Source organism: Camelus bactrianus, chromosome 5, assembly GCF_048773025.1.
Source record: "Camelus bactrianus isolate YW-2024 breed Bactrian camel chromosome 5, ASM4877302v1, whole genome shotgun sequence".
NCBI lineage: Eukaryota > Metazoa > Chordata > Mammalia > Artiodactyla > Camelidae > Camelus > Camelus bactrianus.
The window spans coordinates 75,700,970-75,719,731 of NC_133543.1; the positions used below are offsets into that span (position 1 = coordinate 75,700,970).

The window sequence follows — 18,762 nt, forward strand, 5'->3', positions numbered from 1 at the left end:
TAAATTTAGCATCCCCTATCCCTAGAAGAACATAATCTCCTAAATTGTTCAGCTACACACTGAGGAAGTCACAAACTTCATCACCACCAGCCAATAGCCTTGCAGCCAGTGAACAGGACAGACGTAAGAAGTTTAAACAAAGAGTTTTAAATGCAAAGATTTTGCTTTAGCCCTTCAAAGAAGTCTCACAAAAGCATAGGTAAATAACAATGTGGTTGGTGACCATGAGGAAACAACAATCACGAGGTGAAATATAAACTCTGATTTTACTATCCACGACTGAGTCTGTGAGTTATACTAAAAAATACACTAAAAATTATTTTATAATGTAGTAGAACTACATGCATCATCACAGTCAGGAAGCACCTCCTGGGAGCCAGTTTCTAGGTAGCTGGGGACTCCACTAGAGGGCAACAGAGCGTGCTCCGAAAGCTTATGGACTGTCCTTATGGACTGATGTCTGGTTTTAGGTCACTAGTTCATTCCTTGTGCAAACAGTCTCTATTTCAAAACCACATTAGATCCCTGAATGCTGCTTCTAGTACCAAGCACCACATCCTGATAAAAGGATCCTTGTTTTAAAATTACTCATATTGGCACTTGAATTTCTCAAATAGTACCAGCATTTACCTAAATGTTTTGCCGTAATAAAACATCTTCTTATTAAACTATTAAATAATGTAATAACAAATAAATTTAAGGTTTTTAAAAAACATTTAAAATGTATAGTAAAATAGTTTGATATTTTAATATTTAAATTTTAAACATTTAATGGTTAAATAAAAACACAGGTAAAAGCTACACTAATAAGATTACCATAATATTATTGATACAATAGTTAACACATGAGCCCTTACTATATACCATACTGGACTCAAAACTTTTTACAGTTTATGCAGTTTTCCTACACTGTAACACTAACATCATATCCATTTTACAAATGAGTAAATCAAGACTGAAAGGGATGAAGAATTTGCCCAAGTACATTGAACTAATAAGGGATAAAACTGAATTGAAACCATACTATCTGAATACCAGACTTCACAGGTGACCCAGGGGGCCAACCTGCCCTCGCTGGAGTCCAAAACCATTGGCATCTCTCCAAAGTGAACCCGTATGACAGTCAAAGACAGAGGCTTTTCTCTCCTATGTACTTAACCACATTGTATTACTTCTGTGTATTAATAAAACCACGGCAGTAATCCAGTTTGCATACTAGAAGTCGTACACTGCCATATTTCAGTATCATATTCTAATTATGTTTTACAACCCAGTCAGGAAATAATAAAGACAATTGACAAGGAAAACAATCATTAAAAAAAAAACAAAACTCAATACTCAGAGGTCCTCACACTCAAAGAATATCAGTGAGTGAACATTAAGTTTTGCAGGGGCATCAGTCTTCAGGCCTTTACATGTGCAACAAGAAATTGATGAGTTTTACACACCTCTTGGGTGTGGTGCTGAAATGACTTCCATACAGGACAATAGCATAACTACCAAGGTGCTTAACATCCAAGTCCCAGAGTATGAAGGCTCACCCCATAAATTAAGAATCAATTTGTGATGGATTTTGGAAGAAATGCAAAGAGCAATCAACTGATCTGAAGTATATTTTCCTTGTACCACAGGATCTTCAACGCCTAGTTACTATGAAACTTGAGAAGACCATCATCACTTTACAAGTTTAAAACAGCCTAAGACGGTGTATGAATGCCCTACAGCTGCTATAACAAATTACCTCAAATTTAGTGAATTCAAACAAGACAATTTTATCTTATAGTTCTGTAGGTGAGAAGTCCAAAGTGGGTCTCACTGAGCTAAGCAGAGTGCCAGCAGAGCTGAGCTCCTTTGGAGACCATGGGAGAAACTGATCCCTTGCCTTTTCCAGCTTGGAGAAGCTGCCTCCATTCTCTGGTTCCATTTTCAAAACCAGCAATGACCAGCTGACTCTCACATTGGATCTCTCTAACCCTGACTCTCCTGCCTTCCTCTCATTTCTAGCGAGCCTTGTGATTACACATAGCCCACCCAAATAATCCAGAATCATTTCTTTATTTTAAGGTCTTCAGTTATACCTGCAAAGACCCTTTGCCATGTAACACAGATGCTCACAGGTTCTGGGGATTAGAATGTAGACATCTTTCGGGGCTGTTACTCTGCCCACTGCAGACAGCACACTATATGATATGCTGCATGTAGTACACACCATGTATGTGAAACTGCTCGTAGTGGTTAGACTCCAAATGTCATCTACAGGGCCCATGTGGGATTAAACTTTACCTGGATTGAGTCATCTGGGTCCTGGGAAAAGGAGATTTAAGAGAAAGCAACAGAGGTAAACCTGGCAGCCCTTTGCACTCCATTAGATGCAGGCTGCAGGCAAAGAGAGTTGGAGTTAACCACATATGCAAGACATACTAATTCTGAATTAATTGTTTTATACTCCATAGTTCCCTTGCATATCTTAACAATGGTGGTAATTATGTAAAAGCAAATTCATGCTCACTTATGATTGATGAATTTTCATAATTAGAGACCATAGATACAAACACCTAACACACTGCCCTGCCTGTTGTAGAACAAAATGGAGGGTGGAAATTTAAATTTGAGGTTCCCGAGTCTGTGTCTGCCACCTATCACCTGAGTGATCTTCAGCAAGCGACCCAACTTCTGTGACTGTTCTTGGAAACCAGAAATGGAGATGACACTCTTGCCTGCAGGGGTGCTCTAAATTAAAATAAAATATGTAAGTGCCAAAGCCACACTGGGCCCCTGCTAGTGCTCAGCAAAGGGTTAAGTTGTTACTGGGTGAACTAAGTCAGTGGCCTTGAGTGGCCAGAAAGAGAGAGGCATGTAAAGTCGTAAATTCTTAGTTACCCCAAATCAGACTGATACATAAAACTGAAGAATCTTGAGAATGACGGTCACAAATAGGTAATTACTACCTGTTAGCACATTTTACACAAATAGCGGCTATCGTAAGATGCAAAATTCCAAAGCTGCTCCAATATTGTGATGAAATACAGGACAGAAATAGTGTAATATGGCAAAAACTTAGTTCTCCTGTGAAGGGGCTCTACTGGGAGAGCAAGTGAAAATAAAACAAAGCCTCCCAAAGTGCATCATACACGCACTCTGCACTGTGCTGGCCGAAAGAATAACACAAGTGAGGCCAAAGACGCCACACTTCCGATACCAGAAATTTTGAAAGTCATTTCTTTAGAAAACCAACTCTACTAGCCTCTTGTATGATTTTAAGTAGAACACCAGCTGACCTCTCATTTCAGTCTTCACTGAAGTTTACTGGATAGCTTTTCCATACACTAAATACACAGCTTCAGCCTACACTGCTTTCTGATTCCAAGATTCTGTTTCTCCTGCCTCATCCTTTCCAGGTAGGCCATCGGTGGCCCCCTAACTGCCATTTCTCGACTAAAGCTAGAGTCTTTCCTGGGAGCTGAGGTAAGCAGATTTAGCACAAGGATTACATACATCTATCCGTGCCTCTTTGGGCTTGCTTCTCTCTATATTCTAAACATAAGAGGTGATTAGGTAACCAGTTTGAAAAGCAGGTGAATTGTAATTTCATCTAAGTCCAATACTGTCTCCAAGGATCTTGGGTGTGTCTGATATGTCACTAAACATCCATGAGCATCATTTATAATTACTTCTTACTCTACACTGACAAAAAGGAAAGGGAAAACGTCTGGAAGAACCTTCTTCCCACACTAGACAAATGGACTGTAAGGAAATTGTAAGACTGCAGAGAGAATGTCAGGGGGAAAAAAAGTGATGCTTTTTTCACTTGCATTATTTAACAAAAAAAAAAAAAAGGAAAATGGTAGTACAATTATTTCTGGCAATACCAAAAGTGTAAATTCTCATCTGCAGAACAATACCACTCAGGCTTCATGAGGCAGCACTACAGTGCATTAAGATAATGGGTAAAAGTACATTACAAGAATGGGTAAACCCCAACAGTGCTAATTCTTTGCTAGGATCTTAACTGATTATCTCACTTTTTTCACTTTATTTAGTAAGAGTGGTGAAGTCCTTTTAAAACATATTCTATATAAGAAAGCTATTTCTGTGCCTAATAAATGTATTATGGTTAAAAACTGCAATGCCAAGACAGTTAAAAGTAACTCTCTAACAGGAGGAGCTGCACAGGACAAGTGATGTTCCTGGGCACTGTTCATAGAGTCATCCTTCCTGTAATGAGCTCTTAGATGAGGCTGGGGTAAGACATTTTCTTCTGGCCTTTTTTTTTTTTTTTTAACTATTTTTATTGATTATAGTCATTTTACAATGTTGTGTCAAATTCCAGTGTAGAGCACAATTCTTCAGTTACACATGAACATACATATATTCATTGTCACATTTTTTTTTTCGCTGTGAGCTACCACAAGATCTTGTATATATTTACCTGTGCTATACAGTATAATCTTGTTCTTCTGGCCTTTCTTAAACTTGCCACATTTCAGCTTTTTATTTTAATACACTGGATATCAGTGAAATGTGAGATGGGAAGGCCTTCTTCATTCATAAACCATACAAATACCCAGAATATTTCAAAGGAAGAAGGTGGCTGTAGAGAAGAAACAATATAAAGGGAAAAACAGCAGGGAGAGTCCCCCTCCTGTGTCATGAAGGTAAATACTACATTATCATTTACCAGGAGACCGAAAAATAAGAAGTGTGCATCAAAATCACATACAGCAAGAGGCAACTGTAAGCTTTCTTTTTTACTCTAAATTCAGAAGCTCACAGAGAAAAAAATGTGACAATGAATATATATATATTCATGTATAACTGAAAAATTGTGCTGTACACTGGAATTTGACACATTGTAAAATGATTATAAATCAATAAAAAATAAATAAATTCAGAAGTGTTCTTTGAGAATCAAGTTTGCATAAAACACTGTACCATTTATTATTAACACAAGGAATACAGAAGAAATAAAAATCTCCCAGTCCGTGTCCTCCAGGAGCTTACAATTTAAGGAGCTAAGTCCCTTATGAAATGGCTAGTTAAAATGCAAAGCAAACCAGGGTTAAATTTCAACAGAAAACAAGGAAAAATAAATGGACAGAATATCCACAAAGACTAATGTAAATTTCAACAGACCAAAAAGATCTTATGGGAAAAAAATGTAAATTTTTACCTAAGTTAAATAAATCACTTATTTATATTTCAGTCCGGTTGATTAAAACACACACATACACCCCTACCTGAAATTTCATAGAAACATGTTTACAGACATCAAACAGCCTAGTACCAACAGCACTAAGGATGCACAGTTAAAAAAGACTTAGAAGCAAGGATGTCTCAGGGAAAGCTGCAGTTCAATTCTGGAAAACACATCAGCTGTTGATCAGAGAAGCCCCAGGCAGATATAGTGATAAATGATTTGTCTCAACAGCAATAACCTGGGGTACTGCATCTGAATAGTTTACTTTTATACCTTTTTCAGTTTAACATCAGAAGAATAATCCCACTAAAGCAAGATATTTGCAATGGGATTATTCCCAAGTAAATGGCAAAGTATGTTCAAACTTTCTGAAATATTCAACTCAGTGTTTTTCACTTCAGCCATAGAAACACAAAGACCATCACTCAAGACAGTTGCTTGCCAGCTACTTGAAGAAAAATCTTCACCATCGTTCTTCATAAGACCTTTCTCCCCATTGTATGCTCTCCTTTGAAACACATTCAAGTCTCAGGCATGAAGCTAAACACTTAGCAAGGGCCAAGAAGAAATACCAGAGCCAACAGTGACAATGAGAATTCCAACAGCCTCGAAGCCTGACACTAATTTCCCGAGGCGTATCAGGAACTCTTGGGAATTAAGTGTCTATTAATTAGGCCACCATGAGCAGATTCCCAAACCTTGACAAAGATTTTCCAGGCATCTGATGAAGAACTTTGATTTATGGGCTGTCGAGGGGGAAACCTGAACAGATGGTATCTTTTAACAATAATTGACACATGAGTTTGTTAAGGATCTCAATCTTGGGAAAAACATGCCGCTCTACAGAGGAAAACAAAGAGGAACATTTTTTAGAGTCATCTACCTTATCTTTGTCTTCAACGACATCTGCCAGGACATCATCTGGGTCCAGGATTCCTCCATCTGTGTACTCTAAGTGATGAATCTTCATCCAGTAACCAGGATCCTATGGTAGAAAAACCAGAAAGTTCCATGACTAAAATTTTTCATAAAGGTAAAATACATTTTAATTTTAAAAAAACAATTGATTCTTTAAAAATATGATCCAGTGATAAAAATTTTAAACACCCCAAACAAATGTTCCCATTTATTTGGATAAATGTTTGGTAATTTTAGCCTTTTAACTTAAATCGGTAAATCAAAGTATACCCATTTGATCAATTTGGTTCTGTGATTCTTAGAAAGCCCCTCAACATGGGAAACTTTTGAGCTATAAGCACCCAGTATACACTAAAGGACTAGATACCAGTTTGTGAGAAGGTTTAGGAGTTTATTCTAGGATAAAGCTCTAAGTCTTTACCACATGAATCTTTATAAAGAGTAAGCCCTAACATAACCCACAGAATTCAACTGCAATTTTACAGAAACTAACAGAAATGGTTACTATACAGGCCTCTCTTTAGCTGTCCCCTGATAAAAGGCAAGGGCATATTATTAAATAATTCTTTCAAAGCATCTATATGGAGCTACTGAAAAGAGGCTCAAGCCCATAGCTTTTCAATAATCGACTTGATAAAGTGATAAGCTTAAAGAGTCCGAAGGAATTCTGCTTAGCTAGTCTTCTGACATTTCAAAATTAAGCTGTCTATAGAGTATCTAAACAGCAATTCCAAACAGAATGAAAGGAATTTCTTTTGCTTCTAATATTAGGCTTATAGGTGGAAAACACTAATGACTTGTTAGGAAACTACCTGATTCTGTTCTGCCCAGATAGAGATTGCAAAGATATCAGCAAGGACTGTATAACCAGGTAAGAAAAGCATCCCTCACTCAGATTCTTTAATCTGCGAGCTCATCTCAAGGTAATGGTGCTCTAAAAGGTGAGCTAAGTACAACGGATTAGATTCTAAACATGAAAGACACTGGGTAGACAAAACACTATACGTGATGGCCACTGGAATATACAGAAAAGAGCAAAAAAGAACTGCCCAGAAGTGCCCCTTTGGGAGTTGTATCTTTTTTGGCATGGCCATACTTACAAGCAACAAATTTCACCAAATCTACCCAGGGCTTTGGCTGAAATCTATAGAATATTACATGTTTCCTTACAGAAATGGCCTTCTTGCAACAGGAGTTCCATCTAATTAATTTCCATTAACTTCCATTGAGTTGGTTTTTGATATATTACAGCTCTGTAGATGAAACCTGCTGATTTTAACAATGTTTATAAAAGGTGATGTATTCTAAAGAGTTTGTATTTTTGTATAGTCAATTACTTAAACCAGACATCTATCAAGTTGTCTGTTTTTTTCTCCACACTCTGGAAAAGCAGATTTTATCACCTAAGACTGAGATAAACAATTATCCCAACAACTGCTGTATAAGTTAAAGTACCCTTCCTTCTTCCTGCCTAGAGGGAGGAACAGAAAGAAGGACACTGAAGACTGATGCAAACTAGGGAACTCAGGAAACAGCAGGGGATAGGATCTGATCAGTGGCAAAGGGAACAGCAGACAAGTGGCAGCAAGATGGGTTGTTAAGTCACACAGCAGTCCTCCCTCACACACACCTGTGGGATCTAAGACCTTCTGGAAAACAAGGCACAGGAGGTGAAACTAAGACATTTATCTCTGATTTTGATTCAAAAGAGTACAGAAGTTTTACAAACCTAAGTAAAATAGCACTTTGATACATTTGGGAATCATATATTCAAATTCAATCTGAAAAACTTTCAGTGAACTACATGGTGCCAGAATATAAGACTCTTTGCAATTTTAACTCTCTATGCTATATTGACACTGCCATTGTATACACTCCGAAGGCAAATGATGAGCATACATCCAACGCTGAACAAAAACCGATGAGCTATACGACATCCGTCTCAGAGTTAACATTTCACATATCCGAGAGGTAAATCAACACACACAGTGTGTACCAACTGTGATTGTGTCCCCATGGCATTTTGGCAGTGGTGCTATAGATCACTTTAAGAAAGTACATACAATATTAGCAGCCAACAAGCCATTGAAAGACCATAAATTTACCCTGACTCCTTTATGCATATAAAAATTTCAACCATTACATTGCAGTCAACATTTTGCATTTCATTTACTTGGTTTTATTGCCATCATGAATAAAACTGATCAAACATGAAAAGATGTTCACATATATGCCTTGGTTCACCCAATTAATCACTTGGAAAAGTTCACTGTGTTTTTCAGGATCGTGACATTTAATCTACCTTTATATTGCTCAAATATCTATAATACGAGTAACTTTTAAATTATTTTGGAAATATCTCTAGTATGTGTGCTATGCAATAAATCACATTACTTACACTCCTAGGGTCACTAAAGTATTGAAAAATAACATAATATACATTATGTTTCCTCCACTTCTGATCAGTATCTAATCCATTTCTTAAATAATGTACAGTTAACTTAAACCCTACTGGAAGTTGAAAACTAACAATAGTCTACAAGGATGAACTGGAAAATGAAACAAAAACATATGCTCTACAGAAAGAATACAGTTACAGGGTACTTTTAATGATCAATGTAGAAACTGTACCAAACAGGCACTGATATTAACAGCAACCATTATCTTTCACTGTGGGCAGATGACATAAAATTTGGCCCCACACTCTTGAAAATTTAGAGTAGCCAAAGTTTTGAAGAACAGTAATTTTGCATCTGTAATATGCAGAGAAGCAGATGGGCAAGCCAGAGCCTACTATGTTATGACTACCAGGCCCAGAGATATGTCAATGATCAAGAGAGGGTTTCAAAGCGAAGTGCCTCTAGTAGAAGAAAAGAAAAAATAGCCTGCAAGGTGGCAAAGTCCATGAATGAGGAGGGGAATGCTGTGAAGGAAAAGTCAGTGGATGGAGAAGGGCTGTGTCTACCAGTGGTGGCAATCACAGCCCTCTTTCAATAATGCAACTGAGTTCTTAGTGGCTTCATGTTCTCACAAGAAAAATCTTACCCACAGGAACACAAGAGCAATTATAAAATGAAAGTTAATAGAAAATTAGAATTTTCTTTGTAGAATTGAACTTCCTGAATTTGGAGTGTATCCATAAAATGAGATCTCACCATTTTCATCATTATCTTCATCATCATCATCATCAGAGCAGATAATTTTAGTGCCTGTTATAGGCCAGGTACAATAGGTACTGTGTGTTTTATATGATTAACTCATTTATCCTCAAACAGCCTTATGAAATAGTTATCAATCCATCTTACAGATGGGGAAAGCAAGGCATGAAAAGGTGAATTGACTTACTGAAGGTCAAATGCTTAACAGACAGAAGAGCCAAGGTGAATTGTTTAAACAGAAAATACTTTTAGATTAAAGAACTTAACAAAAAGCACAATTACCTAAGAAGGAGATCAGACCCATTTCTACCAGGATATGGATCCATTCAAGTTGCCATTACTCTGGTCCTCTGCTGCTTCATCATTAGTGAACCTGGAAGCTCTACTGCCTTCTGCACAATGGACCACCTAGAGGTCAGTGCGGAGGACACAAAGGGGCAATGATGCAGGGCCCCAAGGCCTTTGCATTGGTGTGTCCAGCGTTTCACAAGTGAGAGAAGATTCAGAGCATAGTTACTCATAATCATGAAATGAAAAGGTTTAGGAAGCAAGGGAAAATAGAGCAGAAAGGGAGCTTGAGGTACCAGAAGTATTCTGTGCATGCACATTTTAGCTAACTACTTCCATCATAATGCTCTGGGTGATTCTCCCTTCTACCCAGGACCAAAAGAAAATCAGATGCCCCAGAATGCATCCAGGAAAGAGAGAGATCATAGCAGGTCTGGAGACTACGTGGGACAGGCAGAGAGCAGGAGTCTCTGAAGAACCAGCCACAGACAGTGTAAGAAGAGTAGTTCCCAACAACGATGCCTGATCAAAACATGGCAAAGCAGCACTGACATTTGAAAGGAAAGAGTTAAGCCGGCAAAGGCAGTAATGACTACAGAGTTTGCTATGAGCTGGCCCCAACTTCAGGACAGGTTTCCACCTTTCGGAAGTAGATCAAGTGCAAACTTGAGACAAGATTAGGAGACGGGTCTGAGCTGATGCCACTTAAATCGAGCATGTTTCCAAAGATCCCAGGAGAACTACAATGGGACCAAAGTAATAATACCCAGTGAATTCAACAGCAGAGTTATAAACTTCCATTTACATATAAAACGAAGATCAATCAACTGATCTGTGAATTCACTTTTAGTTCTAAAAATCTACGACTCTACCAAGAGAAACTTGATATAGCCACACTAACATCAGATAAAGGAGACTCTTAAGAAATATTACTAAAGGTAAAGGGGGACATTTCATGATGATATATAAAGTTCAATCCAACTGAAAGAAAATAGTTCTAACCCTGAATGTACCCAATAACAGAACTTCAATACATATATTGCCAAAATGGACAGCTATCAAACACACACACACAAGTTCACAATCATAGTGGGAGACTTTTGATAGGAAACAAATTCATTAAGACATAAATTATCTGAACAACACAATTAATAAAGTGATCTTATTTGTCACATACAAAACACTGTGCCCCAAAATATTAGAAAACACATTCTTTAAAGAGAATATGAAATATACACCAAGTATCAGAAGTCTGAAATAATTTAGAATACACTCTCTGATCATGGTGGAATCAATTACAGAAAGAGATCCAGAAAGTGCCTGGTTATTTGGAAATTAAATACAGTCCCAAATAATCCACAGATAAAAAATAAAGGGAATTAGAAAGTATTTTATAACTTAAAAATAATTAACATACAACACACGTGGGAGGCAGCTAATGCAATGCCTAACAGAACAGTTGTGGCCTTTAATGAAGATATTAGCAAAAAAGAAAAGCTAAAGACAAGCTAGAAAATAACAGCAAAGACGGAAGGAAGGAAATAAAGAGCAAAATAACCAATAAATTAATAAACAAATATAAAACAAATACAAATCAAAGGTGGTTCTATGAAAGGCCTGATAAAATTGATAAATATTTAGTAAGACTGTAGGAAAAAAAAAAAAAACATGAATTTCCAGTATTAAGAAGGAAAAGGTGAGCAATACCATCATAGATTTCACAGTTATTAAGAGGGTACTGTGAAAACTTTAGACCTCTAAAATTAACAATTTACATAAAATGAACAAATATCTTGAAAAATATAACTTTCCAAAACTGACAATAAAAATAGGAAATATATTGTAGTGGCCTTTAATGAAAAAGCATATGAAGCCAAATGTGTGTGTTATGTGCATGACTGGAACACTGTGCTGTTCATCAGAAACTGACACATTGTAACTGGCTGTAGTTCAATTTAAAAAAATAGAAAATATACACAAAAACAGCATGGAGGTTCCTTAAACTAAAAACAGTTACCATATTATCCAGTAATCCCACTCTTGGGCATATATCTGGAGACAAAAACTCATTCAAAAAGGTACATATACCCCAGTGGTCATAGCAGCACTATTTACAATAGCCAAGACATGGAAGCAACTTAATTGTCAGTCAACAGATGAAGGGATAAAGAAGATGTGCTATATGTATGCAATGGACTACTACTCAGCCATATAAAAGAATGAAATATTGCCATTTGCAGCAACACGGATGGACCTAGAGATTACCATACTAAGTGAAGTAACCCAGACAGATTAAAGACAAATATTATATATCACTTATATGTGGAATCTTAAAAGAATACAAATGAGCTTATTTACAAAACAGAAACAGTTTCACAGACAGAAAATGAATTCATGGTTACCCAAGGGGAAAGGGGTGGGGGAGGGATAAATTAGGAGTATGACAGTAACAGATACACCCTACTATATATAAAATAAATAAGTATTTACTGTATAGCACAGGGAATTATTTTCGGTATCTTAATAACCTATAAAGGAAAAGAACCTGAAAAAGAATATATATGTATTATTGAATCACTTCATCATACACCTGAAACTAACACATTATTATAAATCAACTATAGTTTAATAAAAAATAGAAAATAGAAATCAAAAAACCAACCATTAAAAAATTGAAGCTATTAATTTAAAACTTTCCCATTAAGAAAATACCAGGCTCAGATTACTTTACAGATAAAATCTTCCTCGTGTTTAAGGAAGATAGTATCAATCTTATTAAAATGCTTCTGGAAACTAGAAAAAGAAAACTTCCCATCTCATTTTATGAAGACAGCATACCATTGGTATAAACACCTTACAAGGACACCACAAGAAAATTATTAAAAAGTACAAGAATTTGCATATGGATACACATCCAAAAAGCTGAAGTAAAACATTTATAAATCAAATTCAATGATGTATATAGAAGATAAAACACCATGCCCAAGTGGGATATATTCCAGTAATGCAAGAGTGATTTAAAATTAAAAAACCAACCAAGGTTATTCACCAAATTAATAGAGGAGAATAAAGATAAAAATTTGATGATCACCACAATGGAGGCAACACAAGCACGTGAGAACATTCACCCCAATTCACAATAAAGCGTCTTAGCGAACAAGGCAAACCTCGCACTAAACAAGGCAAACCAACAGCAGAAAAACAGATTTTTTTAAAATGGTAACAATTATAACAACATCAAAAAATCAAGTATTTAGGACTAAGTCTAACAAAAACATGTAAAGCTTCTAAGCTAAAACTCACAAAATATTTGGAAAAATTAAGGAAGTGTTTTATGGATGGAAAGACTTGATATTATAAAGATGTTGTTCTTGCTCAACTTCATAAGGTTTGGGTTAGGATTGTGAGGATTTGGGGCAATCAGAATTCTCAGATCCTGAAGATGTGAGCATAAATTTATACAATTATTTTGGAAAAAATCGGCAGTATCTGAACATAAACACTGCATACAGCTGAATGTAAACATCCACATATTACTTAGCAACTCCACTCTCAGCTTTGAGTCCAGAAGAAATGAATATACAGAATTACCAAAAGATAAGTACTAGAATGCTCATAGTAGGATTCTTCCTAATACCTAAAAATCTGAAAATAACTCAAATATTCATCACCAGTAGAATGGACACACCCGTGCAGTGGAATACTAAACAGCAACATGAATGAACAAACTATAACTTTATGTAGCAATATGGGTGAATCTCATAGTATAACACTGATCAAAAAGAGCTAAATATAAAAAAAAAAAAAGTACATACCCTATGATTCCATGTATAATAAGTTCAAAAACAGGCAGGATTAATTCACAGTGTTAGGAGTCAGGAGACTGGTTACCCCTGGAGAGGGGAAGGGCAGGGACTAAAAAGCACACAAAGGGCTTCTGAAGCAGTGTTCTCTTTCTTGATGTGTATGCTGGCTACAGTTATTCATACACCTTTCTGTGCGTGTGTTATACTCTAAAACTTTACATAAAAATGGAAGGAATTTTTTGCTTCACAAAATTGGCTTCTTTCTTCAAAGTGCAATACCTAATGGCTCCTTCACGCATGACACCTCTACAGATAACAAAGGCATACCACTGAAAAGCTGGTTAGAACAAGTTTCCTCAGAAATCCAAGAACGAATCCTAAGGCAAATAAAAGAAATGTAGGAGTCCTAAAAGATGGGGCGGCCAGGTTATCCCACCAACAGAACAGGAAGCTTGATGACCACCAGTTACTCAAAACCTCTAAGACCCACGGAGGTAACTTAGTGAGCCATGGGCTTCAATGAGCCAGAAGTGTGACAGGTCTACTAAAAACGTGCCCCCCATCTCGGGCTGTGCTAATGGAGATTCTGTGTCCAGAACAGAGCAGGTAATGATCTTGTCCTTTGCTAAAGTGGCCACCCCACATTTAGAGTAATATTTCAAAATGTACTGAGACAATTATTAACAAATGGGAGCGCACCCACTTGGGGGATGGAAGTAGGTCAGCTCCCTCATCATAACATATAATTTAGGTTTGTTTAAACAGAAGGAAAACACTTTTCACAATTTCCAATACAGTAAAATCACAGCTTATGAGGCACTGAGCTCTTAAAGATATTCAGTAAGACAAAAATCTCTTATGGTTAAAATTATCTGTGGAAATCTCCCAGGGAGACACCATATTGGAGATGAAACGTAACTCCTTTCACTAAGTCCAACACTGCTTGTTTTTCATCCAGGAGTAGAGCATATTATTGTTTTTTCAGATAAGCACCAATTAAAGTATCTCAATTATGTTGGAGAATATGTTCTGTGAAAAATGCTTTTCATAAGCATTTAGAACCCCAGTCAGGCCAGAGATATATTCAATACCATCAGCACATGGGAAATGAAACAACACAGGTAGCAGCAGAGTCTCTCATTCTGGGCTTCCTCTGGGATATATGCTCACTGCTCATACAAGTTGAATGAACTACAGTACTCAAATTCTTACCCCCCCTCCTTTTTCTTTGGTTGAGCTTTTACAGGTAAAATTTAAATGATCATACGAGACTCTCATCAAATTAAAAGGTTGTCATGTACAAGAAAAATTTGGCTTACTCTATATTACTCCAGAAAAGTCCCATAAACACCAGAGGTATATTGATGCTCAGCATAGAAAGATCTTTTAAAAAGAGCTATCGAATGTGAGAATGTGAGAGTAAAGAGCTAAAGGTTGTGGTCATTACCTTAGAATACTTTAAACCTTTTTCATTCACATACACAAAGATGCACACACAATTAATTCTCCAGTGAAGACATACAAATGGCCAATAGGCACATGAAAAAATTCTCAAATCACTATTACAGAAATGCAAATCAAAGCTACAATGAGGTTATCGCCTCACACCAGTCAGAATGGCCATCATTAAAGAGTCCACAAACAATAAATGCTGGAGAGCGGGTAGAGAAAAGGGAACCCTCCTGCACTGTTGGTGGGAATGTAGTTTGGTGCAGCCATTATGAAAAACGGTATAGAGATTCCTCAAAAAACTAAAAATAAACTTAACCATATGATCCAGCAAACCCACTTCTGGGCATACATCTGGAGGAAACTAATTTGAAAACACACATGCTCCCCAATGTTTATAGCAGCACTATTTACGATAGCCAAGACATGGAAACAACGTAAATATCCATTGACAGATGACTGGATAAAGAAGTTGTGGTATATTTATATAATGGGAGTACTGCTCAGCCATAGAAAAGAATAAAATAATGCCATTTGCAGCAACATGGATGGACCTGGAGACTGCCATTCTAAGTGAAGCCAGAAAGAGAAAGAAAAATACCACATGCTATTACTCATACGTGGAATTTGTTTTTAAAAAAAAGATACAAAAGAACTTATGTACAAAACAGAAACTGACTCACAGACATAAAAAACAAACTTATGGTTACCAGGGGAAAGAATAAATTAGGAGTCTGGGACTTGCAGGTACTAACATCTACATATAAAATAGAGAAACAAGTTTCTACTGTATAGCACAGGGAAGTATACTCAATATCTTGCAGTAACCTATAATGAAAAAGAATATGAAAGGAATATATGTATGTGTATGTATGAATGAAACATTATGCTGTACACCAGAAACTGACACAACATGGTATACTGACTGTACTTAACAAAAAATAAATTCAAAGAATTTTTTTAAATAAAAATAAAAAATAAAGATGGACACATCATTGATAACATCTGTCAAAGATATTCTTTGGAGTTACTGTAAAAGATGCTAGCATCATAGCAGAAAGAAAATTTGGATTTAATTGGTTGTATCAAGTAAAGCTTAAGTTGTATGAATTTGCTTTCTCAAATGCCTATTAAAATTCATGGTAGAGTATGATGAAATTTAGTGAGCCCCGTTAGGAGTCAAGCAAAGGCTAGATGGCCGTATCTCAAGGATGCTACAGGATAAGAAGTGTGAATTGTGTGATCCTAAAGTCCCCTTCCATCTCTCAAACCTACAGCATCTAGAATTTCAAAGCTCCTTAGGACTCTGAACGTAGACCTAGAAACACTTCTTGAAAGAAGAAAGGTCTGCCGTATCTCAAGAATGTTTTCAGCAGTTCAGCAGAATTCCACAATTACTGTGCACCACCAAGCAGAAAGTCCATGACCAAAACAACTTAAATGTCCCCATGTATCAGTTATTCTAGCAGATTGCTGGGCAACCTAAAATTTCACTAATTTGTAAACAAATTTAAGAAAAAGATCTTCCATATCCAAAGTAAAAGAATTACTCTGGTAGGGAAAAAAACTGAAAATTTCATATTACTCTCTGGTGCAGAACTCATGGATATGAAGGCACTGACTGTACTATACCATTTAATAAGAGGGACCTGAGCATCAACAGGGACTTTTGGCATCTGCAGGGGTCCTGGAACTGATCCCCCATGGATACTGAAAGAGGACTGTACTTACAACACTAATCTTCTCACTCTAAAACAACTCTTCCCCATCATCCCACTCCCCCCGCAACCAAAAAATTAGGGGTTTTCAAGCCTTGACTAGTAAATTTATATGTTCAAAAACTAGTAGGAATCCTTTGGTTCACAAACCACCTAGACCAGCCCTTCGATCTTATGAGGGAAACCAGAATACATAAAGGGTAAGCCTCAGGGAAGGTAGCTGTTGGCTTGTGACATACAATCCTCACCAAATTCACTGCAGACTTCACTACAAGAGCACCACAATTCCAAGGGAAATTTCCAATTTTGTCTCCTAATCCCAGTTTTGATAATACTTCTCATTCTTCTTTTCAAGCAGGAGGAAAAATATTTAACCATCAAAGCATACACTTCATTTTCTAGTTCATATATCAACTAAATAATAAAAAGAATGCTAATTACTCCATGTCATTTCCATCCAGCGTTGTGAAGTAACCATGACCTCAGCAGCTTTCTTTACATAAAGAACTTAAAGATTCATTTTTCATCCTGGAATTAACCTAAACTTATCTCAGGAAAAAAGTTCCAGATACTTATATATTTTGTTTAATAAAGGACAAATCTTAATTATTTTCAAATCTACTGCCTGCAACATCACAGCACACTGTCTTTATAAGAATATGGAAATTTCCTTTCCTGGATCTAAGAGTGAGTTAAATGCTTAAAAGTATAAGCCTTATCTAAATCTTCAGGATTAAATACATTGTAATCATAAACCAAAGTTCTATCAGGAAAACAAAATGTTAAAGTCTGAAATGAACAAAAATTACACCTTTAATTGAAATATCTACTTTGAAAGATTCCCAGTATGAAAGACTTTTAAAATGTTAAACCATTACTAATGTAGTAACACTGAAATACAATGCTTCAAGATAATTTTAAAGAAAACACCTGATTTTTTTCAAATTCCATTTTCCATTGTTTTCAATGAAATTTTATAGTCCAAAGACCTGGATGCCAAGGTTTTAGAAACTTGTGTGGTCCAAAAGAATGCAAAATCTACAGCCAAAGAATGGAAGAGGCCATGTCCCAAAGAGAAAGACAAGCTATATTTTGAAGAATGTATTCATTATAAAGACCTAAAAAAAAATTCTGCTACAAAATGGATTTTAATAAGAATTTGACAATGCAAATTCATATACAATTCAAGCTTTACTTAATACTACCAATTAAATTCAAACTTTCTTGCTGCTATGACGCTAGCATCTTTTACACTAACTCCAAAGAAGACCTTTGACAAATAATCAATTGGGTGTGCATCTTTACGTATATAAATGAATGAAGAAGGTTTAAAGCATTCTCCAGGTAACCACCATAACCTCTAGCTCTCCACTCAAACACAAAGTTTTAAGCTCCATCCCTGAATAAATTAAGAAAGAAAACAGAATTTTAGTTTACATCAGAAGAGGTAGATGTTTCTAAAAGTAAGTTAACAGGAAGATAAACATAAAGACCTTATCAGCTTTATTCCCAACCACCGTTCACAGAATTTCTTTTCAGTATGGCAGCAATAGGAATAGTGAAGGAGTTTCTGTGTCTGATTTTCAAAAGTATTGGGTCATTACTCCCTACTGCTGTTAGCTTTGTTTCTCCAACAACAGGGTCGTCCTTCCTCCAGAACACTATAGATGAATCACAGATGCAGCTCAAAAGAACAAAGAAAGCACAGAAAGTAGGAAAAGCTATGCTCAAGTATCCCCTGCTCAGATGTCCTTCCTGACTGTCAATCCAATGTTGATTCTCCACCCCCGTTGTCAGTACCAAGCATGATCATTAGTTTATTCAACTACCTGTTAATTTATACTGCTCGGTCTCCTCCAACTAGAACATGAGCTCCATGATACAGAAACCTCATTTATCCTCTTCACTTCCATACCCCCAGTACCTAGAACTACTTCTGGCATCCATTGTGTATTTGGCATAGGAATAAAGATGAGGAGAAACAGAAAGGAGCAACAAAAGAGGATAAAAAGCCCTCCTGTTGTAACAGAGAAAACCATTTCATCTATACTAAAACAAAAGCTTTAATCATATGACCTACACCTTTTGATCAAGCCAAGGGCAGCATCAGAAGAGCAGACACACTCTCTGGATTGCATGTCAAAGGCAATCATTGATGCAACATCCATTAACAAATTGTAAGGGGAAAAAACCCCATCCTTGGAAGAATAAAGCTTACATGTCACTGA

General features: G+C 36.5%; 1 protein-coding gene across 4 annotated transcripts in view; it reads right to left on the reverse strand.

The window, feature by feature from the left end:
• PARD3B (par-3 family cell polarity regulator beta) overlaps positions 1 to 18,762 on the reverse strand; it is a 944,975-nt gene that overhangs the window by 813,016 nt on the left and 113,197 nt on the right. For all 4 annotated transcript variants that reach the window (XM_074364121.1, XM_074364119.1, XM_074364120.1 and 1 more), the window contains exon 2: positions 6,081 to 6,182. In XM_074364121.1, the coding sequence (XP_074220222.1) occupies positions 6,081 to 6,182 (102 nt within the window). The remainder of the gene's footprint in view (positions 1 to 6,080; positions 6,183 to 18,762) is intronic.